Source organism: Oncorhynchus mykiss, chromosome 11, assembly GCF_013265735.2.
Source record: "Oncorhynchus mykiss isolate Arlee chromosome 11, USDA_OmykA_1.1, whole genome shotgun sequence".
NCBI lineage: Eukaryota > Metazoa > Chordata > Actinopteri > Salmoniformes > Salmonidae > Oncorhynchus > Oncorhynchus mykiss.
In genome coordinates this window covers 14,672,937-14,697,278 of record NC_048575.1, presented here as the reverse complement: position 1 = coordinate 14,697,278, position 24,342 = coordinate 14,672,937, and the positions used below count along the sequence as shown (strand labels likewise).

The 24,342-nt window shown below is 42.5% G+C and overlaps 2 protein-coding genes across 8 annotated transcripts in view; one reads left to right on the top strand and one right to left on the bottom strand.

Moving 5' to 3' along the window:
* LOC110535322 (myb-related protein A) overlaps nucleotides 1-24,342 on the bottom strand; it is a 49,757-nt gene that overhangs the window by 18,145 nt on the left and 7,270 nt on the right. The gene's annotated exons all lie outside the window — the stretch shown is intronic.
* Nucleotides 1,192-23,364, top strand: sgk3 (serum/glucocorticoid regulated kinase family member 3). 5 transcript variants are annotated; one of them, XR_005034575.1, is made up of 19 exons: nucleotides 1,192-1,392; nucleotides 5,059-5,314; nucleotides 10,402-10,485; nucleotides 11,100-11,172; nucleotides 11,469-11,544; nucleotides 11,870-11,945; nucleotides 12,306-12,355; nucleotides 12,524-12,581; nucleotides 13,223-13,306; nucleotides 13,409-13,540; nucleotides 15,778-15,890; nucleotides 16,576-16,612; nucleotides 17,200-17,286; nucleotides 18,416-18,511; nucleotides 18,633-18,788; nucleotides 19,023-19,112; nucleotides 19,230-19,405; nucleotides 22,640-22,768; nucleotides 22,847-23,360. XR_005034575.1 is itself a non-coding variant. In XM_036934975.1 (18 exons), exons 2-17 carry the CDS (start codon nucleotides 5,189-5,191, stop codon nucleotides 19,395-19,397), a joined length of 1,506 nt encoding a protein of 501 aa, XP_036790870.1. In that variant the 5' UTR covers nucleotides 1,192-1,392; nucleotides 5,059-5,188; the 3' UTR covers nucleotides 19,398-19,405; nucleotides 22,640-23,364. The 5 variants fall into 5 exon arrangements, 4 of the variants coding, with proteins under 4 accessions (XP_036790870.1, XP_021475929.2, XP_021475928.2 ...); XM_036934975.1 differs by having other exon boundaries at nucleotides 22,640-23,364; XM_021620254.2 differs by lacking the exons at nucleotides 22,640-22,768; nucleotides 22,847-23,360 and having other exon boundaries at nucleotides 13,412-13,540; nucleotides 19,230-21,522.

Genomic DNA, 24,342 nt, shown 5'->3' with positions numbered 1-24,342 from the left:
GCTGTGCAGTGATGCTCCCCATCCAACCTGACAGAGCTTGAGAGGATCTGCAGAGAAAAATGGGAGAAATTTTCCAAATACAGGTGTGCCAAGCTTGTAGCATCATACCCAAAAAGACACGATGCTGTAATAGCTGCCAAAGGTGCTTCAACAAAGTTCTGAGTAAAGGGTCTGAATACTTATGTGAATGTGATATTTCAGTGCTTAATTTTTAATACATTTGCAAAAATTTCTAAACCTGTTTTTGCTTTGCCATTATGGGGTATTGTGTGTAGATTGATGAGTGGAGAATTGTTTTAAGGCTGTAAAATAACAATGTGGAAAAAGTGAAGTGGTCTGAATACTTCCCGAAGTCACTGTATGTTGGATCCAGTTTTAAAGTGGAAATACCAATTTCTTAAGCCCTGTGTTTAACTAGCTAATTCATTACAATACACATGCCTACTTTTGGTGAGCTTTATCTCAATAGATATCCACCCACAGGCATAAATAGAAAGGCCACTATTATAGCCATGGGAAGAGCCAGTCAGTATGACTGTAGTCACATCTAAAGAAGTGTGGTATGTTTCATCATGAACATTCATTCATAGCGATGATAAGAAGGTTCGTTTTATCTACTGGTACCGGTTGAGGACATATCTGACAGATGAGTCAATATTTCCTGAAGAGGGAGGCAGGGCCAAGTATAGTTCCTTGGCAGACGTCCACTTTCCTGGAGCACTTTAATGCTGACCTCAAGGTGCCGCTGCAGCTTGCAGGACTGCTCTCTTCCTGTCACCAAGCCTCCTGTCAGGGAGAGGTCAACCTTCACAGTTATGATATAAGCACCGCCAAGCATGTAGAGACAATTTCAAGAATGGAAGGGACACCTGCTAGATAGGACTGGGACATCCATGTGCTCTAACTATCAAATAATATAATTACAGAATATAAATAACATAACAGACTAGACCATAATATATTTATAATACAATACAATTGAGTAGAATAGAACAAAAGTTACAAGAAATGACCAAACAGGCAGACAGACCTTTAATAGCCATTAAAGATGACGCTCTACATACATGCATGCAGTGGGCTGTTGATCTTGTGTCAACGACACACTCATTTCACATGGAACAACGTGGTTTAGGTTGTGGCCTTGCCCATGTTCCACCGCTAGGGGGCAGGGGTACTGTTTGCTAATGTTTCCACCTAAATGTTTTCATCCAGTTGAAGTGTGGTCCCGTGACTCATTTCATTTGAATTTGAGCACAAACCTCTAGATGTTTCCTGTTTCGAGCTACCCCTCCACTGAAGCTCGGAGTGGATGGTAGAAAGTACACGCTTTACCGTTTTTTACTGACCCATTCATTTGCCTTCAGCGCGACACGTCATTGGAGTTAGTTGGAGGTATGTTTACACGTATACTTTTCTGAAATATTGTCGTACAAGATGTCTATGCAACTCACCGCATATCATTGCCTCAATATCGTTGTGCCATCTACAGCCCTAAAACTGTTAAATGGTGTCATTACGTAACTTTTTATTCAGTTAAATATATGTTCAGTAACAGCAACTTACAGGACCTGGTTTCCCAAAAGCATCGTAAGGCTAAGTTTTCTTGAGATGCTTTTGAGAAACCGAGCCCAGCGCTCTCTCTTTACCTAACGTTTTTCAACTAACAAACACGTTTTTAAAGTCCTGGGTGTATTCATTACACACACATGTGATCTTAACGGACTTTCCTAGTTAATTTAAAGGTTCAATAAAAAATTACGCCGATTCTGTTGCAAAAAGTTTTTTAAACGAAAGTAAACGGAACGAAACGGAGAGGGACCGAACAAACTCTGCAACTGTTTGGACTAATAATTATACCCCTATTCTTTCCTGTCTGTTCATGGAACACCCAGATGTCTTCAATGTGAAAACATCTGTGTGTAACGTTACTTTTCCACTTGTAATTTCACGTCAGTGCAGTGTTCCCTGTTGAGATTGAGACTTCACTCTTGTTATGATGGGACTGTATGTAGGCTAAAATGTAACAACTAAATGTCATTGTATTCAACATTCTGGCCTGTAAGGAACGTTAACACGATTTTGCAGGCATTCGTTTCAGGCTGTATATACCGATGACTTGTGTATTACAGCCTGATTAATCCGAGTTTTGCCTAACCAGCAGTCCAGTCCAGACGCCTCAGTCCTCCACCATTAACAAACACAACACTGTCTGGCTGGTCACAGCCAGCAGATGAACCAACTACCATAATACACAAACTCACATTATGTCTCATAAAGCTCTACTTCTCAGGATTGGGAATTATGGCTGTAAACGGCACCACTGAGAACTAACAGACCAGAATTTGATGAGTAAAACTATTTGAACACTGCAGCATTTTAAATCTGCAAATAGGCCAAAAAGTTGAATGATGAATATCTCTGAAAATCTATAACTGACGTTGGTGTATTGAGACTGGCGGATCTACCACACAGCAGTCATTTTAGGGTGTGTTTCCTACTTGAGCCCCCTCCCCCCCAATGGCTAAGTCCCCCAATGTCTACACAGCTTACTGACTGGGTTCATGCCACGCCTGGTTGCTCTTTCACTTCTGTTTATCAAGAGTTTCCTGACCTCTCAGTCTAACCGCTGACAAGATACGGTGTGCTGCTGAGACTCCTACAAATGATGCCGTTCAGATTGTTCAACATCCTCAGAGGATGTCCAGAACGCAAGGATGTGTGTGTCTGAACAAACCTGGAAGAGGAGGGTTATTTCTGATAGCAATACATTTGAGCTTGTCAGCACAAGTTAATTCAAGCCCAGTGTTGTAACAAAGTGCACAACATCTGGCAATCAGTGAATGTGTTTTTGTTGTAGAATGTGAGGATTCATTTTCTTTTTGACATATTTATTTAGTGATCTAAATCCCCTGAACACAAACTTGGGCTAAAGTCTGATTTCCCCCTATGTGATCATGTGTATCACTGTAATATGGGTTTGAGGTTGCGGATTCATCAAGAATATTAATCAAGTATATTCTGCATTCCAAATGAAGGAGTATGCTATAGATTAGACTGCGGGTAGTTTATTTCTCTTTTGAACAAAAGTATTTCTGGTATGTTAAAAAGTGGATTCTGCCTGGTGACCCGCAGTCATTTTGCCAGGCTTGCATAGATGTGAATTTGAATTGAGTTTGGAATTGACGATCCCTGCACTTGTGCATTTTAACAGGCTTTCTCCCTTGATGTCGTTACTACTACGTGAGTTGAATTAGATCTCTTGACTCGGGACATTCAGTACAGCACAGTTAAACTAACTCTACCAGCGTGTTATAGCCTACACCGAGCACACAATGCCAGGGCCTGAAAGAAATGACTTAACATGCTAGCTGACCTCACTCGGAAACAAAGGCACAGTCACAGCGTCGCGCCACCAAACAAAGAGCTTTGTTTCTAACAAGATAACAGACATGACGCAATCAGCATGTAAACGTTAACAAATCTGAACACGAATAAGGTCTTCAAGATGACTTCCATATAGGCTACTACGACCTTTGTAGAGTGGTCTCTATAATGCCCCTCTTCCTGTCTTGGTGGTCCCACTGGGCAGCTTCCTAAAGGTCTCTTACTAGCCTGTGCGCCTCAACCTTCCGCTGACTCTTTGAAGTTTATCTATAAATACCTCCAGTCCTCCACACTCTGACAGGAGCCAGGGAGAATGTCACAGACCCAGCGTGTGTGTGTGTGTGGGCAGCGAGAGGGACGGTGTGTGTGTGTGTGTGTGGTGAAAGAGAGGGTGGGTTGGGCGCGATGGAGAGTGGGTGTGAGGGGGTGTGGTGCGAGAGGGAGGGTGTGTGTATGTGTGGGAAGGGAGGGTGGGTGTGGGAAGGGTGGGTGGGGGGGGGGTTGGGTGGGGGGGGGGTTTTGGGGGGGCATGAGGGATGGAGGGTTTGTATGTGTGGGGTGGGTGAATTTGGCGACGGGGGGGTGGGAGTGGGGTGAGAGGGTGAATGTGTGGGGCGAGAGAGTGGGTGTGGGAAGGGAGGGTGTATGTGTGGGGAGGGGGAGTGGGGCGAGAGGGTGGGTGTGAGTGGGGCGGGAGGGTGTGTGTGGGGCGAGAGGAGGGTGGTGGGTGAGTGTGTAGGGAGAGAGGGTGGGTGTGTGGGGTGGGAGGAAGGGTGTATGGGGAGGGGGTGGGGCGAGTAGGGAAGAGGGTGGGTGTGAGTGGGGCGGGGGGGGGCAAGTGGGTGTGTGTGTGTGTGTGTGGGGGTGGCGAGAGGAGGAGGGTGGTGGCGAGCTAGGGAGGGTGGATGTGTGGTGAGAGGGAGGGAGTGTATGTGGGGTGAGGGAGGTTGGTGGGTTGGGAGGGAGGGTGTATGTGTAGGGGGAGTGGGGCGAGAGGTTGAGTGGGTGGGAGGGAGAGAGAGGGTGTGGAGGGAGAGGGTGGGTGAGGTGGAGGGAGAGGGTGGGTGTGGGGCGAGATGGAAAAAGAGGGGAGAAGGAGGTCATGCAGCTCTGGGTCTGCCTATTGGGGGAGAGAGGGTGGGGTAGGAAGGGATTGTAGGCATGTGGGGAAGAGAAGGAGAGGTGAAAATGTGGAGATGAGATGAAGCGAGGTGGTGGATAATAGTGAGGGAAAGAATTGATTGAACGGGTCATAGTGGCTGTATAGGCCAAGTAACAAGTGAGAAACTGAAGGGGAGTGTAACAGGGGGAGGCCTGGCAGGGTAGCCTAATGTCTGTCTGCCCAGGATGAGCTGAGCCTGCTGTTGATGTTGCTGCTCACTGACCCCAGTGTGGTTTCTTCTCTGCCACGCTAGCAGCTAGAACCACCAGCTCCCTCCACAACTGCTGAGGATCCATTTGACAGTGCTCTGCAATCAGCTCCACACAGGATCAACGTGTGGGGGCTAAGCTTGGGGTTTATTCCGGTGGTTGAAACGTTAAGAGGGTTGTAAGGTAGAAATGTAACATGATAGAGCAGGTATGCTCATTCTCTTATATGGAATTTAGAGCAGTATCCCTTCTCTAGAGTAAATGTCTATCTATAGTCTAATCACTCTCATCTCTTGTACACAGCAGTGAACCAGGATTGGGATGGTCCAGTCGTCAATGTGACCTCTGTCCAGGACTGGACGCCGTGTAGGAGTGCTGAGGGGCTTGACCTGTTGACCCTTAAACCTCTGAACTCTGACCGCTCCAGCTCAGGATGGAGGAGCAGTCCAGCTGCCCCAATGTCAGCATTCCCTGCTACCCCAATGTCAGCATTCCCTGCTACCCCAATGTCAGCATTCCCTGCTACAATGAGCAGAGGGACAAGAAGAAGCGCTACACTGTAAGTAATGAGTTTAGTACACTCCCAGTCGGAATTAGATAAAATGTTGCGGCCCACCCGCCTTGGGGGGGAAATAACCCCTGGTTACCTTGGTTTCACAGCAAAAACTTTTCAAACACATTTTTTTTGTCTCATTGTTTTAGTCAATTACAAAACTTTAATTTAAGAAAAGTACAAAATGCCTAAAGATTACTTTTCAACATTGCCTCCTCCCGAGCTTTCTCATTACTTAGAAAAATGTAAGAGAGGGACCTACCAAATGCCCCTTTTCAAGATGGCGCTAGCAGTCATGTGAGTGCTAGCAAGCTACCAACTGGAACATTAAGCTAGCCAGATCACAGCTCAGGTCAGAGGTCAAGCCCCTCAGATGAAGCAGATGCTAAACTACAGGACTGTTTTGCTAGCACAGACTGGAATATGTTCTGGGATTTTTCCGATGGCATGAGGATTACACCACATCAGTCACTGGCTTTATCAATAAGTGCATCGAGGACCTCGTCCCCACAGTGACTGTACGTACATACCCCAACCAGAAGTAATGGATTACAGGCAACATTCGCACTGAGCTAAAGGGTAGATCTGCCGCTTTCAAGGAGCGGGACTCTAACCCGGAAGCTTACAAGAAATCCCACTATGCCATCCGATGAACCATCAAGCAAGAAAAGCGTCAATACAGGACTAAGATCGAATCGTACTACACCAGCTACGAAGATTGTTGGATGTGGCAGGGCTTGTAAACTATTACAGACTACAAAGGGAAGCATAGTCCAGAGCTGCCCAGTGACACGAGCCTACCGAACAAGCGAAATTACTTCTATGCTCGCATCGAGGCAATTAACACTGAAACATGCATGAGAGCATCAGCTGTTCCAGACGACTGTGTGATCACGCCCTCCGCAGCCGATGTCAGTAAGACCTTTAAACAGGTCAATATTCACAAGGCCGCTGGGATAGACGGATTACCAGGATGTGTACTCCGAGCATGCGCTGACCAACTGGCAAGTGTCTTCACTGACATTTTCAACCTCTCCCTATCTGAGTCTGTAATACCAACATGTTTCAAGCAGACCACCATAGTCCCTGTGCCCAAGAACACTAAGGTAACCTGCCTAAATGACTACCGACCCGTAGCACTCACGTCTGTAGCCATGAAATGCTTTGAAAGGCTGGTCATGGATCACATCAACACCATTTTTCCAGAAACCCTAGACCCACTCTAATTTGAATACAGATCCACAGATGATGCAAATCTATTGCACTCCACACTGCCCTTTCCCACCTGGACAAAAGGAACAACTATGTGAGAATGCTATTCATTGACTACCGCTCAGTGTTCAACACCATAGTGCCCTCCAAGCTCATCACTAAGCTAAGGACCCTAGGACTAAACACCTCCCTCTGCAACTGGATCCTTGACTTCCTGACGTGCCACCCCCAGGTGGTAAGGGTAGGTATTAACACATCAGCCACGCTAAATCCTCAACACGGGCCCCTCAGGGGTGCGTGCTCAGTCCCTTCCTGTACTCCCTGTTCACTCATAACTGCACAGCCAAGCACAACTCCAACACCATCAAGTTTGCTGATGACACAACAGTGGTAGGCCTCATCACTGACAACGATGAGACAGCCTAGAGGGAGGAGGTCAAGAGACCTGACCGTGTGGTGCCAGGATAACAACCTCTCCCTCAATGTGATCAAGACAAAGGAGATGATTGGACTACAGGAAAAGGAGGAGCACGCCCCCATTCTCATCATCGGGGCTGTAGTGGAGCAGGTTGAGAGCTTCAAGTTCCTTGGCGTCCACATCACCAACAAACTAACATGGTCCAAGCACACCAAGACCATTGTGTTGAGGGCACAGCAAAACATATTCCCCCTCAGGAGACTGAAAATATTTGGCATGGGTCCTCAGATCCTCAAAAGGTTCTACAGCTGCACCATCGAGAGCATCCTAACAGGTATGGCAACTGCTCGGTCTTCGACCGTAAGGCACTGCAGAGGGTAGTGCGTAGGGCCCAGTACATCACCGGGGCCAAGCTTCCTGCCATCCAGGACTTCTATACCAGGCGGTGTCAGAGGAAGGCCCTAAAAATCGTCAGACTCCAGCCACCCTACTCATAGGCTGTTCTTTCTGCTTTCGCACGGCAAGCGGTACCGGTGCGCCAAGTCTTGCTCAACGAGGCTTCTAAACAGCTTCTACCCCCAAGCCAGAAGACTCATGAACAGCTAATCAAATGGCTACCCAGACTATTTGCACCCCCCCGCTGCTACTCTCTGTTATCATCTACTTTAATAACTCTACCTGCATGTACATAATTACCTCAACACCAGTGCCCCGCACATGAACTAACCATTTAAGTTATTTTCTTAACTGCATTGTTGGTTAAAAACTTGCAAGTAAGCATTTCACTGTAAGGTCTACCTACACCTGTTGTATTCGATGCATGTGACAAATACAATTTGATTTGATCAACACTAACAGACTATACAGCTACAATTGTGAGTGAAGTTACAAATGGACTACACTAAACAAGTGAAATGTCTGTGGAAAACATAGCTATGTGTTGCCTACTTGAACACTGTATCTCCACAAATTTCCACTCCCTCACTGGGGCGGCAGGGTAGCCAAGTGGTTAGAGCATTGGATCTAGTAACTGGAAGGTTGCAAGTTCAAACCCCCGAGCTGTCGTTCTGCCCCGAACAGGCAGTTAACCCACTGTTCCTAGGCCGTCTTTGAAAATAATCATTTGTTCTTAACTGACTTGCCTAGTTAAATAAAGGTAAAATAAATAAACACTGAATATCCTGAAGCCACAGGGTTCTTCTCGCAGGCTTCATTTCCCTACGTGGGAGCTTTGTGAACCTTAGGTTGGGATTTCTGACCTGGTTACATGGCAATTTTTCTGCATTTGTTTTGTTATTTCTGTATAGAAAAAGTATTTGATCCCCTGCTGATTTTGTAAATTATCACTCTATAATTTTAAGGGTAGGTTTATTTGAATAGTGAGACAACAACAACAAAATCCAGAAAACCGCATGTCAACATTTTTATAAATTGATTTGCATTTTAATGAGGGAAATAAGTATTTGACCCCTCTGCAAAACATGACTTAGTACTTGGTGGCAAAACCCTTGTTGGCAATCAGAGGTCAGATGTTTCTTGTAGTTTTCACACATTTAGGGAGGGATTTTGTCCCACTCCTCTTTGCAGATCTTCTCCAAGTCATTAAGGTTTCGAGGCTGACATTTGGCAACTCGAACCTTCAGCTCCCGCCACATATTTTCTATGGGATTAAGGTCTGGAGCCTGGCTAGGCCACTCCAGGACCTTAATGTGCTTCTTCTTGAGACACTCCTTTGTTGCCTTGGCCGTGTGTTTTGGGTCATTGTCATGCTGGAATACCCATCCATGACCCATTTTCAATGCCCTGGCTGAGGGAAGGAGGTTCTCACCCAAGATTTGACGGTACATGGCCCCGTCCATCGTCCCTTTGATGTGGTGAAGTTGTCCTGTCCCCTTAGCAGAAAAACACCCCCAAAGCATAATGTTTCCACCTCTTATGTTTGACGGTGGGGATGGTGTTCTTGGGGTCATAGGCAGCGTTCCTCCTCCTCTAAACACGGCGAGTTGAGTTGATGCCAAAGAGCTCCATTGGTCTCATCTGACCACAACACTTTCACCCAGTTGTCCTCTGAATCATTCAGATGTTCATTGGCAAACTTCAGACGGGCATGTATATGTGCTTTCTTGAGAAGGGAGACCTTGCGGGCGCTGCAGGATTTCAGTCCTTCACGGCGTAGTGTGTTACCAATTGTTTTCTTGGTGACTATGGTCCCAGCTGCCTTGAGATCATTGACAAGATCCTCCCCTGTAGTTCTGGGCTGATTCCTCACTGTTCTCATGATCATTGTAATTCCATGAGGTGAGATCTTGCATGGCGCCCCAGGCAGAGGGAGATTGACAGTTCTTTTGTGTTTCTTCCATTTGCGAATAATCGTACCAACTGTTGTCAGCTTCTCACCAAGCTGCTTGGCGATGGTCTTGTAGCCCATTCCAGCCTTGTCTAGGTCTACAATCTTGTCCCTGACATCCTTGGAGAGCTCTTTGGTCTTGGCCATGGTGGAGAGTTTGGAATCTGATTGATTGATTGCTTCTGTGGACAGGTGTCTTTTATACAGGTAACAAGCTGAGATTAGGAGCACTCCCTTTAAAAGTGTGCTATTAATCTCAGCTCGTTACCTGTATAAAAGACACCTGGGAGCCAGAAATCTTTCTGATTTCCCTCATTAAAATGCAAATCAATTTATAACATTTTTGACATGTGTTTTTCTGGATTTTTTTGTTATTCTGTCTCTCACTGTTCAAATAAACCTATCATTTAAATTATAGACTGACCATTTCTTTGTCAGTGGCAAACGTACAAAATCCGCAGGGGATCAAATACTTTTTTCCCTCACTGTATTCTGACAAAATGCTGTGATATTTTTGTTTGTGGTGGTGTTGAGACAAGTTGAAGTTCGATAGCCAAAGTCTATGCCCCTTCGTCGGTCAACGGTACTACTCATAGTAGGAGTGGAAACTATGGACGGGATTCTTTAATGAAGTTTGTTGTCATTCAACGTGAGTTGACTATACACATTTTAACTTGACAAATACTGCACCAAACATCTTAGTTAGATGTAAAATTGTGCAACTAAGACATCTTCTGCAAAAATGTCAATGATTTAAAGATATCTTGATTTATCTTAGATTAATTCAGACTATTTTGAGGAACTGTACACTGGTTATGTTATTGCTCCAGTGTTTCAAGAGGGACAAATATAATATTACTGCTTTTTTTTCTCTGTTTTTCAACCGAAGGTCTTTTTAAGGGAGTATGCGAGGTACAAACTTTTGCTTCGCCTAGCCGAGTTCTGCCAGGAGTAAGACAAACCTAGTATGGGGATGCTTTTATAGTGTTGTTGTGGCAACAGCTGTTCAACAGGCTGTATTGCAGACTGCAGTATTACAGTATCTATAGAAAGTAGGGCATCATGTCTCTTGTTTAGATTTATACTAAAATGTGTTTCCCCCCAACATTTGTCCAGGTTTACAAAGTGATGGTCAATGTAGGAAGACATGAGTGGTTTGTCTTCAGGCGATACGCAGAGTTTGACAAGCTCTACAACACAGTAAGTGGAATTACTTTCTTTTTTTTCCATCTTTGGAGGACAAATATATATTTTATAGCTTTTCTGCTACATGGAAGTGTTCCTGTGTAACAAATACGTGTTGTAATAAGACTGCAGGCTTCCTTTCTTACTAAACCATTTCATCAGACATCAGCTGACTAAACTGGGCCAAGCTCGGTTTTTATCAAAACAGAATCCCTTACCTTATCAAAACAGAATCCCTTACCTCATCAAAACAGAATCCCTTACCTTATCAAAACAGAATCCCTTACCTCATCAAAACAGAATCCCTTACCTTATCAGATGTTTTAACATTGAAGGTCTTAGATTTTTTTTAAATTATGTGTTGGCTCTTTTTATTTTTTTTATTTTTTTTGACTCGAGGTGAAACCTGCGGAGTTGATGTTGTAAGACGTGTTAATGACGTTTCACACACGTTATATTACTCACTGTATTTAGACACTTACTGTGGATTTGTGTATAGTTGACATTTCGAAAATCAGGTAATTCAACTCTCATGGTTGGGGTAGAGATGGAGAGTCATTTTGGTCCCCATGACATACCTAGCCTCATCTTTGATATAATCTGATTTGTCTGTCTTTTTTTTTGTGCAGTTGAGGAAACTGTTTCCATCTTTGAACTTGAAAATCCCACCCAAGAGAATATTTGGGGACAACTTTGACCCAGGTGACATTGATTAATCTGACATTGTCTGGTAAAAGTACCTGTAACTGCACTCAATGTTTTTAGTAGATCAGAAATCAATACATGCCACTCTGTTCTCCTCTGTCCTTCAGCCCAGTATTTTTTTTTATTTTAAATGTTTAACAAATTAGATCATGTACACATGACAAACTGGATTATGGATAATATGAAACTAAACCAGAACAACTAAGTGATTTTGTGTCTAGAACTTGTCTTTCATTTGTGAATAAAGGGTCAATATTAAATATACTATTTATAACATTTTCCATTTCTTTTAGAGTTTATCAAGCAAAGAAGAACAGGTTTACATGAGTTTATTCAAAGACTGGTCTCACATCCTCGGCTCAGAAACCAGTAAGTATTCTACAACTGACTTTACAGTAAATTAATTAAAAAATGACCCGATTTATTGCACTGTACTTGGATGGTTTGACAAATCAATCTGTATCCAAGGTCAGTTTAGCGTTTTCTTCCCTAATGGGTATGGTTAGGATCTGGGGATGATCAGCTGATCCTAGGTCTGTGACAAAGGGAGGATCTAACCCTGTTTTATGGCAGTATCTCCTAACCCAGTGATGTTTAACATGGAGTCTAAAAGCAGTGCTTTTCTAACAGCTGTGGCTTTGTGTGTCTGTCAGACCCCTAACATGTGACCTCTCTCTCGCCAATGATCTGACAGGCCTGATGTCAGAGCATTCCTGCAGATGGACAAATCTCAAAACTTCTCAGACCCATCAGAAGACGAAGATGACAAGGTAAGCGATGACAGGACAGTATGATGTCTCAGGGAAGGAGATATGACTCTTTCAAAGATTGAGCGGTCATGTCTTTCAAATGAAGAAATGTTGACCAACATCTCTGCTCTGATACAGCACGAATGAATACTTGAAGTATTCTGTGTTGGATATTGTATTTTCAATGTGGGATCATTGATTCCATTATACAACCGTAATAATGCAGCAGATTCGTATATTGCATTATCAGCATTGTCATTCTGTACAGTATGTGTAGTTCAAACCCCTAGAGACTTCTGTCAGAATAAAGGTTTAGATCCTATGGCCTCACTTTTTAACCTGTGTTTTTAACAGATAATCTGTGCCATCTCTGTTTTACAGAACGGCTCTACCTCCAGAAATATTAACCTGGGACCGTCTGGAAATCCACAGTAGGTTATAGTCTCACATTAAATTGACCTGTGAAAATGTGTGTGCTTTCTGGATGTCTTTTTCCTCCAAGTAACCTTTGCAGGCCTTGTCATAGCCATTCATTTGTTCTAAAAATATATTTCTAGATACTTTTGTTTGCCAACCTTTTTTTGTTTTCCACATTTCAGTGCAAAGCCCACAGACTTTGACTTTCTCAAAGTCATTGGAAAGGGGAGCTTTGGAAAGGTATGTGATTATGTATAATACAGTGCATTACGCAGGGTTGCAAAACAACTTTCAATAAATACCCTGCTTTTCCAGATATCCTGGTTGGATGATTCTGGTATTCCTGCTTATTTCCTCCTGATTCCAGAATTCTCCAAACAGGATTTCAGGAAAACCAGGGATTTTATTGAACGTTTTGCAACTCTAATATTACAGCCGTTATAATGTCTTGGTCATTCTTGTCAAACTCATTCCACAGAGGGCCTAGTATCTGAGGGTTTTCGCTCCTCCCTTGGACTTGTTTAATGAATTAAGGTCACTAATTAGTAAGGAACTCTCCTCACCTGGTTGTCTAGGTCTTAATTGAAAGGAAAAAACAAAAACCTGCAGATACTAGGCCCTTCGTGGAATGAGTTTGAAACCTCTGGTCTTGAAGTAGGTCACTCAAAAGAGAATCACAGCAACACAAACAATGAATATTGAAACGATCAGGTATTTAGTTTGGTCTTTCCAGTGTGGTAACAAAAAGCTTTACTACTTTGTCTATTATTAGAAAGCCTTTCTATTTGAGAAGTGATTTTTGTACCGTATTGTCGCTGCTATGGTAACTGGGGGGGTTTAACAGCGAGTCCACCATGCTGTCTCTTCTCGCCCGCGTGAAGGTTCTCCTTGCTAAACGGAAACTGGACGGAAAGTATTACGCAATCAAGGTCCTGCAGAAAAGGGTCATCCTCAACAGGAGAGAGGTAGTTTATTCCAGAGTATAATTGAATTGGACATGTTTCTCGATGTTGGGTATGTTATTTGTACGTTCACCCCAATAGTAAAATGTTTCCTGTTTCCAACAGCAGAAACACATCATGGCGGAGCGCAATGTGCTACTGAAGAACATGAAACACCCTTTCCTGGTTGGCTTGCATTATTCCTTCCAGACCACTGACAAGCTGTACTTCGTCTTGGATTTTGTCAACGGGGGAGAAGTGAGTAGTTTCACTGTTATTCATAAGACACACTGTTGAGTCACTGAGGTCAAAACACAGGAAACCTGCTAAAAAGCCCTGGGATATGAGCCCTGACCTGTGGGCAAGGACCCTTTATAAATGTTGGGGCTGGTTCCACAGACCCAGATGAAATAGAATTTATATTGAAAGTTTATACACTATCCAAACATAATCTGTTGCGATCCACTCCCAAACCACCATTTGAGAAGCACTGGTTTAAGCTATACTCGTTTTAAGCTATACTTGTTTTAGCTATATAGTAGGTGTTGATAAACTCATACATTTTGAAGCTCAACGCCTCCTTTTCAAAAAAAGGAACTGTGCAGTTGGTGAGAGCTGAATTTCCACATTTGAATAAATGCCTCCTGACCACTAGTGCAGTGTTGGCCAATTTAACTCTTGTAAAAATATTTATTTGCATTTTTATACATACCATTCTGGGACTGTAAAAAAGAGCCCAAACCAAGAGTGGTTCAGACAATATGGAAGGTTTGTAATGTTTCTCTAACATTGGTATAATGGCAAGTCTGTAAAAATATTTTGACTGAAATACTACAGATATCTTTACAAAAAGCTACAGAGGCCTATGGATATTCCAGATCTGAAGGCTATGTGCCTTAGCTAACGTCTCTGATTACCGTTGTCATCAGTATGTGCTTTAGCTGGGGGGAACTATGCTAGATATCTCCTCCTAAATCACAGAATCTGGGAACTGGCAGTGCAGGTAAGCTACACATGGTGTTTTTCCAGGGAGCTGAGGCTAATCTCGTAGCTCATGTCATGTTGATGCTAGTATTCAGGCACTCAGTTAATCCCCTCAACGTGCTGCTTGAGACAATTGTAATAGTGATGTGGAATTTGCAGACGGGGCAGGAACTTTGACCCATGGCTGTGTGTCATGACTCGGCTACAATTGTTAGCAACCTGGGCTAAATATTGTGGAAATACAGTGCCCTCCACTAATATTGCCACCCATTGGTAAATATTAGCAAAATGTACTGTTAAAAAAATATCTTTGTTTATCCTCTTGGTCTTTCATTTAAAAAAAATCTAACCTTTAATTAAAGTAAATTAAAGTAAAAAAATAAATTATTATCATAAATATTTTTCTCAAAGGTGTGTCACAATTATTGGCACCTGTTCATTCAATACTTTGTGCCAAGATAACAGCTCTGTGTCTTCTCCTGTAATGAGGTTGGAGAACACATGGCAAGGGATCTTTCCTCCATACAGAATCTCTTCAGATTCCGAGGTCCACGTTTTCTGTGGGGTATAGGTCAGGGGACTGGGATGGCTATGGTAATACCTTGATTCTGTGGTCTGTGAACAGTTTTTGTATTGATTTTGAGGTGTGCTTTGGATCATTGTCCTGCTGGAAGATCCAACCACGGCCCAGTTTAATCTTCCTAGCAGAGGCAGGTTTTGATTGAATATCTGCTGGTACTTGATGGAGTCCATGATACCATGTATCCTAACAAGTTGTCCAGGCCCTTTGGAAGAAAAACAGCCCCACAACATCAAAGATCCACCACCATACTTCACAGTGAGGATGAGGTGCTTTTCTGCATGGCTATCTTTCTGTCTACACCATGTTTGTTTCCAAAAAGCTCTATTTTGGTCTCATCTGAACATAGAACCTGGTCCCATTGAAAGTTCCAGTAACGTTTGGCAAACTGTAGGCTTGAGTTTGTTGTTTGATGACAGCAAAGGCTTTTTTATGGCAACCCTCCCAAACAACTTGAGGTTATGTAGGTGATCATTTCTAGGGGTGCCAATAATTGTGGCACACATTTGGGAGGAAAATATTGTTTTCATGTATTTTTTTTCAATCATTTTAAGGTTTGATTTTTGAATGAAAGACCAAGAGGATAATTGAATTTGTAATAAAAAAAATGTGTTAACCTTTATTTAACTAGGCAAGTCAGTTAAGAACACATTTTTATTTACAATGACGGCCTACCGGGATCAGTGGGTTTAACTGCCTTGCTCAGGTGCAGATTGACAGATTTTTACCTTGTCAGCTCGGGGATTCGATCCAGCAACATTTCGGTTACTGGCCCAACGCTCTAACCACAGCAAAGACATTTTTTTTTCACAGCCCGTTTTGCTCATATCTACTAAGGGCGCCAAAATTAGTGGTGGGAACTGTATCACGTCATGCTCCTATTAGTTCACCATGTCCTTTGGAACTGTCTCACTGTCCTCCATGATTCCAGCTCTTCTTCCATCTTCAAAAAGAACAGACCTTTCCGGAACCCAGAGCCAAGTTCTACATCGCAGAAATGGCAAGCGCACTGGGCTATCTGCATTCTCTTAATATAGTTTACAGGTACGTGGGTTGTTTGTGTGTATGTAACAATGTTTGTGGACTTTCACTCAACAGGCTAACAGACCCAGGTTCAAATCCAGTTTGTGTTACAAAGGCCCAGTTGTCATTGCTCTGGTACACCAGCTGGCTGCTGGAGGTCTGTAGTAGAGCGTTTTCCTATGCTGTAAAACACGGTTTTCCACAATAACTATACTGAATGAGCAGTGCATGCAACACACCCTTTTCAATTATTGGGAAAAGTCCCATTTCTAATGGCATCTTATGGGAAATTCCTGGATCTTTGTGAACATGTTGAAGTGTTCCTATTTAAAGCCGTCCACTGTAGTAATTTTCATTAAGTCAAACGTCACGGTTGCACGTGTATAATCATACATGAATTGACATGTGAGGGCAATTTTCCCTTAACAAGTACCTCAAGCCATCCACTCTGCCTGTGGTTTCAGTTTAGTGTAATGCTGGTTCTGTTAATCATGTACATTGTAATCAACTGGATCATGTCTGGATGCAAATCACTAAGATGAAATAACCTCTCTTTTCATTATTTGATTGTTTTGATACCCTCTTGCTGTTCAATTGGCCACTTTCCCAGAAGACAATAGCCATTGTAATCCATTAAGCACAATTCTATTATCCAATAACAGTGACTTTGGATAATGAATGTTCATGAGATGTATTTTTTTCACAGGGATTTGAAGCCAGAAAATATCCTTCTCGACTCTGAAGTAAGTGTGACATCCTAACTCGGTTTGCAGTGCGTAAGTAGTCCGTTCTGTGTCGTAGCTTAGGGCTGTGTTCATTACAACCTGGACTAGCAAAACTTATGCAGGCTGTTTGTTTACAAACAGCTGTTCACATACAAATGTGTCTTGAAACTGGAAGCATCCTCCCATGGCTGTAGTCTACCTTGTATTTTTACATTACCCCAAATAATTCTGCAATGTACTTTAGTAAAGTCCTTACTAAGTGTTTACTACAAGTCAGTGGAACAAATTATGAGATTTGAATGTACCAAACAAACCAATCCAAGCATCTGTGGTGAAAACAAGCATCTGTGGTGAAGCCTAATCCTTCACCAGCTGACACATCTGTCACAAACGGCAATTTCAGTTTGTTAAGTAGAGAACGCTTGTGATTTGATTGTTTTACTCGTTCCTGACCGGCCTTATTGAGAAAGTGAGGAAATTTGTAAGTGGGCTACGCTGTCCAAAATTCCACAATGACAATAGATGATTTAGTACTGACTGAGGATAATGGGCCATCTGTGTGGCGAACAGTGTCTAAAATGTTCCCTGTCTCCCCTTCTTTAAAGGGACATATAGTTTTGACTGACTTCGGGTTGTGCAAGGAAGGCATTTCCCAAGCCGAGACGACAAGCACATTTTGTGGGACACCTGAGGTAACATTAAGCGTTTAGTGCAGTCGATTTAATGCCATGTGTTCTTTTTGCTGCCGTCCACATGACATGCCACAATTTAGTGTCAAGTCACTACTAATTATTAACAAAGGTAATGGTACATAATGAAAATAGAAGAGCGAGGCATGAAAGTGGTTAATAATTTGACATGCCTGTCTCCATTTTAAGTGCCATATACAGTAGTATGTATAGAATGAGCTTGAGTAATGTTTTCCAGGGCAGTGTATGTAATAAGAACATTTTCAGCTACCAGTAATTTACCAAAGTTACCTGACTCTATGGCAATCTATAGTAACTCGGGTAATATATACTTGAGTAACGTTTTTTTTAAATAATGTATTTATACTGTATTAATTTTCTATATCGGTGTCCATGAGTTTCTTGTAGATAAACTAAATGGTTCCAGAGAAAACAGCCTAATTAATAAAGGAAAAGCATCTAATCAATGAATGCATTATTTTCTATTCACTCTGCAAATCTTTAATCTATTGACTTTTTTCACAACTGCCACCAGTTTTATGCCAAAACATTTACAACCGACATGTTAAATACATGTATGAATAAATATGAGGGATATTTCATTCAGGAACTCTCTGGTGAAAATCTTTTTATGCCTCTCCCGAGTAGCAGCGATGGGACAAGACTGTAACTACCAATTGACTATCACGACAATTGTGGGGTAAAAAGTACAAAAAATAAAGTATATATTACCTGAGTTACTATAGATTGAAATCCTTTACCAGCTGACTCATCTAGACACATCTCTCATGAATGGCAGTGTCATTTTCAGTTTGTTAAGTAGAGAATGCTTGTGATTTGATTGTTTTACTCGTTCCTGACCGGCCTTATTGAGAAAGTGAGGAAATTTGTAAGTGGTCTACTCTGTCCAAAATTCCACAATGACGATAGATTATTTAGTACTGACTGAGGATAATGGGACATCTGTGTGGCGAACAGTGTTCAAAATGTTATTCAACACTGGTATTCACTAAGTTGATGGTTTATATTTAAGATCATTTGTCATTCTGTTTTATTTGAAAATCTTCTTGTTCTGGATTGAGACTGAATAGGCCAGTTAATGATAATGTGTGTAACTCTGTCCTCTCCCCAGTACCTAGCTCCAGAGGTCCTGAGGAAACAACCGTATGACAACACAGTGGACTGGTGGTGTCTGGGATCAGTGCTCTATGAAATGCTCTTTGGCCTGGTGAGTTACTGTTGTAGACAATGAAAACCGGAACAACATTTACTGTCAGTGCACCCTTGACATGCTGCCTGATCACACGCTGCCCTTACACTAATACAGCTGTCTCCCCTCTGTTCCACAGCCTCCGTTCTACAGCAGAGACACCCATGAGATGTATGACAACATCCTTCACAAGCCCCTGATGATGCGTCCCGGAGCGTCAAACACGGCCTGGTCCCTCCTGCAGGCTCTACTGGAGAAGGACGGCACACACAGACTGGGCTCCAGAGATGATTTTGTGAGTGGTCAGCATCAGTCTCACAACTGTGACTAGTGTATTGCCATAGCTGATGGCATCTGACTCCCTCTGGTGGAGAAATATTGTCATGACAAGGAGTTGCTCAATAGCTGCAGTGTTCATTTCTCCTGGGCAGATGGATTGCATTACACCACTTATCAGTATGAAGTAAAATAACATTTGCCTTGGTCATTCTAGAACCTAAACATGAATTATATTCTATATTTTTTTCAGAATGAGATCAAAGCGCACTACTTCTTCTCAGAGATCAACTGGGATGACCTGGAACAGAGGAAGGTTCCACCTCCATTCACTCCCAATGTGGTAAATGTTCCCAGGATTATATCTGATTCTGATCACACAGATACACACCGATATGTAAGACACCAGACCACAGGCATGAATGAACTGAATGTTGGTGTGTTTTCCCCTATTTTGCAGAATTCTCCTCATGACATCACAAACTTTGATCCAGAATTCACAGGCGAGACTGTTACGAACTCTGTGTGCTATACTGAAGAGTCCATAGTCAACGCCATCGTGATGGAGGCTGACGATGCCTTCCTAGGTTTCTCCTATGCACCACCCTCAGATGACTCCTTTCTATGAGACTCGCTGTGAGTCCCTGCCCCAGAGTTCTGTGAAATTGCCTTAACTCCGTGTTCTTCCATCATGGTCCTGTTGATCCACAGGGTATGCAGGCTTTTGTTCCAACCCAGTAGAGCTTGTCGATTAGTTTAATCATGTGTGTTAGTGCTGGGCTGGAAGGAAGGCCTGCCCACCCTGCTGGTCTCCAGGATCAGGACTGAAGAACAGTGCCTTAACCTGTCCAGATTATTTTGAATAAAAGGGAACTCCTACTGTGGATGAACCCGTAAAGCGAGCAGAAGTTGTGATCAGACAGCACTTATGAATATGGTTTGGGCTGCAGTGTGTCAAGAAATCTTTATTTTTACCTAATTATATTTATATAACAATATATTTTTAAGAAATGTAGGCCATCTTTCTTGACACGTATTGTTTGTTGGCTTATGTTTATCCACAAAAAAGTGGTGTCAATGTTGGTCCTTTTGTTTGAAGAAAAGATACACATTCAGTGTCTTTTCAGGATGGGATGGGTAAAACTAATCCCCAAAATAAAATCCAAGTTTAGAACTAGAGTCCTTCATTAAAACAATACCAAGGCATTGTGCTCTCCACTTCTCTCTACAAAGCTAAGGGATGGTGCTGGAGAAATGTAACCGCTTTCAAATTCATAGACAGCTATGGATACAAGGACTGACTATCCATGATATCAAATGTATAGTTTTGAGGCTATACAGTGTTTTTTTTTACATTTACATTGTTTACAAACTTATTTTGTGTTCTAACGGGTACAACAGGTGAACTAAGCTCATGAGCCATTCATGAGTTATATTCTTCAATAATCAATGGGTATATACATTGAGTGGACAAAGCATTAGGAACATCTGCTCTTTCCATTACAAACTGACCAGGTGAATCAAGTTGAAAGCTATGATCTATTATTGAGGTCACTTGTTAAAATCCACTTCAATCAGTGTAGAGGAAGGGGAGGAGACAGAAAATGATTTTTGGGCCTCGAGACAATTGAGACATGGATTGTGTGCCATTCAGAGGGTGAATTGGCAAGACAAAATATTTAAGTGCCTTTGAACGGGGTATGGTAGTAGGTGCCAGGCGGACCGGTTTGAGTGTGTCAAGAACTACAACGCTACTGGGTTTTTCACGCTCAACTGTTTTCCGTGTGTATCAAGACTGGTCCACCACCCAAAGGACATCCAGACAACTTTACACGACTGTGGGAAGTGTTGGAGTCTACGTGGGCCAGCATCCCTGTGGAACACTTTTGACAACTTGTAGTGTCCATGCCTTGATGAATTGAGGCTGTTCTGAGGGGAAACGGTGGTGCAAATCAGTATTAGGAAGGTGTTCTTAATGTTTTGTACACTCAGTGTATATACCCATTGATTATAACTCACGAATGCCTCATGAACTTAGTTCACCTGTTGTACCTGTTAGAACCCAAAATAAGTATGGAGCAACTAAGGATTCTAGCTTTAAAAGTGTAAGTGAGGAATGAAACAACTTCCCCAATCATTTGTGTTCCACTTTAAAAACAGACTGTGGCCTTAATGAAATGACAGTGAACATATTATATTCTCTCAGAAGAACAGCTGAAAGGAATTGTGTTTTGTCTCTTCTCTCTTTAAAAGATGGCTTATCTTAGTTCATTTTTTTTCTCAATGGGGGAATACTTGAGAGGTCACTGAATAGAGTCTTGTGTTGACAGGTCATTTCAGTTCATATTTTGATGAAGTTCATCGACCTTTTCTGTGATGGCTCCATCCATGACTTTACCTTGCAAACAGATGCTGAGCCATCTGATTGCTTTCTAGCTATGTTGGTTGCTTGCCTGTCTGTATTATAGCTTACATCTCTTAATCTTGCTTTAATTGACACTCTGATAATACTCAAATCCTCAACCACCATCATTTTGGGTTTTCACACAATTTCTAGGTAGTGAGTGTGGTCAACAGTCCTCATTGTTCAATATAAGGATTTAATGAGTAAGTCCTGTACACAAAATAAGAATGAAACAACTATGTAGTGTGTTTTAGGATGTACAGTGTATTCAGACGCCTTGACTTTTTCCACATTTTGTTACGTTACAGCCTTATTCTAAAATTGATTAAATAAAAAATACCCAATAATAGCAAAGCGTAAAGTTATTTTTTTAGGTTTTTTTTAAACATTTTTGCAAATGTATTAAAAATAAATAAACAGAAGTATTCTGACCCTTTGCTATGAGACTCAAAATTGAGCTTAGGTACATCCTGTTTCCATTCATCATCCTTGAGCTGTTTCTACATTGGAGTCCACGTGTGGTAAATTAAATTGTTTGGACATGATTTGAAAAGGCACACACCTGTCTATATAAGGTCCCACAGTTGACAGTGCTTGTCAGTAGAAACCAAGCCGTGAGGTTAATGGAATTGTCCACAGAGCTCTGAGACGGTTGTATCGAGGCACAGATCTGGGGAAGGGTACCAAAACATGTCTGCAGCATTGAAGGTCCCCAAGAACACAGTGGCCTCCATCATTCTTAAATGGAAGAAGTTTGGAACCAAGACTCTTCCTAGAACTGGCTGCCCAGTCAAACTGAGCAATCAGGGGAGAAGGGCCTTGGTCAGGGAGGTGACCAAGAACCCGATGTTCACTCAGAAAGAGTTTTAATCAATTTTAGAATAAGGCTGTAATGTAACAGAATGTGGAAAAAGTCAATGGGTCTGAATACTTTCTGAATGCACTGTATATGGAGATGGGTGACTTGGCTGGTTGTCTTGTCTGTACTTTACAGACGCGCGCAGTTCTTATGTTCAGGTGGCCGGCGGCTGCGACTGTCAGGTGCAGGTCCCGTGCTAGCTACTGAGGTCTCTGTGGCTGAAAGCTGTAGGTAACTAGCTTAGCTAGTTTGTCAGTAATAGAAAATTGAAAATGATTTCCTATTGAAAGAGTCTGTTTTGTCTTTAGACATTAGTGGAGCTCTTCAACTTGCTGAAGACTGCAAACCATTCAACGTAAGTTTAGTGGTAGGCTAGCCATCAAGAGCTTTCAATGAGCTGTCAGTGTAGCTACTGGGATTGCGTCATGTGGTCCAGAGGGGGTAACCTAGGCAACCCTGTATCCACAGGATTGTGGTGACGTGAGAAGCCGACCTTCATAGATGACAGGAAGCTCTTATGATAAATAACTGATGGTTATCTGTCCAATTTGATTTAGCTATATATTATAAAGTCAACTAATATCACCCAAATTCATATTCCCTTCAGATCCCTAGCAGAGTGAGACTGTGTATCTGTTCTGTATCAGTGTGAACCCTTCAGACCTAATGGAACTGGATCCTAGATTTGGGTGACTGTGCTCTGTGACCCCTCAAAGCTACGGCACTATCTCAGTCAGTAAGTCCAAAACATCTCCTATTCAAATCTTGAATTTGGAACATATCCGAATTGACGTTTTGTGTCACTCCCTCGTAGAGAAAATACACACAGTCAGGTGAATGTGATCCTGAAGTTTACACACCTCCCTCCGTTCCCTGAGGACACCCTGGATCTCTGAGTTTCCCCGTGCTTCCATGTGCTGGGAGGTGAGAATGACGCCACTAATTGGCTCTGTCCCTGAATGATATCTGATGAAGTAGCCTCACATGCCATGCTTACATGTAGCTGTTGTTTAAATACAATACGGTTTTGAAACCGACAAGCATCTGGTAGAGCTTATCCATGTCAAAGCACTGGATGTCCTGAAAGTCCATCCTCCCAGGCCCTCAGGTACCAGTCTGTCACCCTGTTTCTCAGAGGTAGGTTCACATTCTGGTAAATGTATCATAATGGTCATTTTGCCCAAACATTTTGTAATGTGCACGTACAGCCCAGTACATCACTGGGGCCAAGCTTCCTGCCATCCAGGACCTATATACCAGACGGTGTCAAAGGAAAGCCCCAAAGTTGACATTGACCCCCCCCCCCCCCCGCCTTGTTTTTACACTGCTGTTACTCGCTGTTTATCTATGCAGTCACTTTACCCTTACCTACATGTACAAATGACCTTGACTAACCTGTACCTCTGCACATTGACTTGGTACCGGTACCCCCTGTATATAGCATCTTTATTGTTCTACTTTTTTGTTGTTGACACTTGTTTATTTATTTAATATTTTCTTAACTCCATTATTGGTTAAGGTCTTGTAAGTAAGCATTTCACTGTAAAGTCTATACCTTTTTGTATTCGGCGCATGTGACAAATAACATTTGATTTGTATTGCAAGTCATGATTTTCTTTTCAATAGATGTGACTTCGATTATCTCCTTAGAAAAGGTTACTAAGACGTTTATGAATATTCTCTTCCTTTTTGAAAACAAACCATTTTGGAGCCCAACCCCAGTGGGGGAAGTGGTGAAAATAAACAGACGTTTGAGTAGCCAGCCATGCAGTAGTGCCCCTGGGTGAGAGATTAGGTGTTCCTGTCCCCTCCAATAACATTGTCCAGCCATTACCCCTGAGAGAGCAGTGATTCTCAGTGCCAGTATTTACATATTCTGTTGACATAGTCTTCTGGAGGAATTCAACACAACGAGCTCACGTTACTAAACATATATGTTAATAAGTGTAAGAAACCGTCATTAGTTGAGTCGCACGATGCACACAGTGAGATCTTTGTTCTGAGGGCCTCGTTCCTGTGTTCTTAGCAGAGACGTGTAGGTAACTTGCATGTTCCTCAAATAATCAGGTGACAGCAAGACAACCCCCCCTGAGTGTTATGGTTCCCTTGTAAACGGAACACGCCTGTACACACTGGAATCAGAATGCACGGTAGTGAATGACAGAACAGAAGGGCAGAGCATCACCGTCGTCAAAGCGACATGCGCTTCAAATTAGAAAGCATGTTTTTTTTCTTGCATCTACACATAGCAATGCTTGTTCGCATTTTGTTTGATTTGGCCTTTAGGTTGATGACGTACAGCCTGGGCCT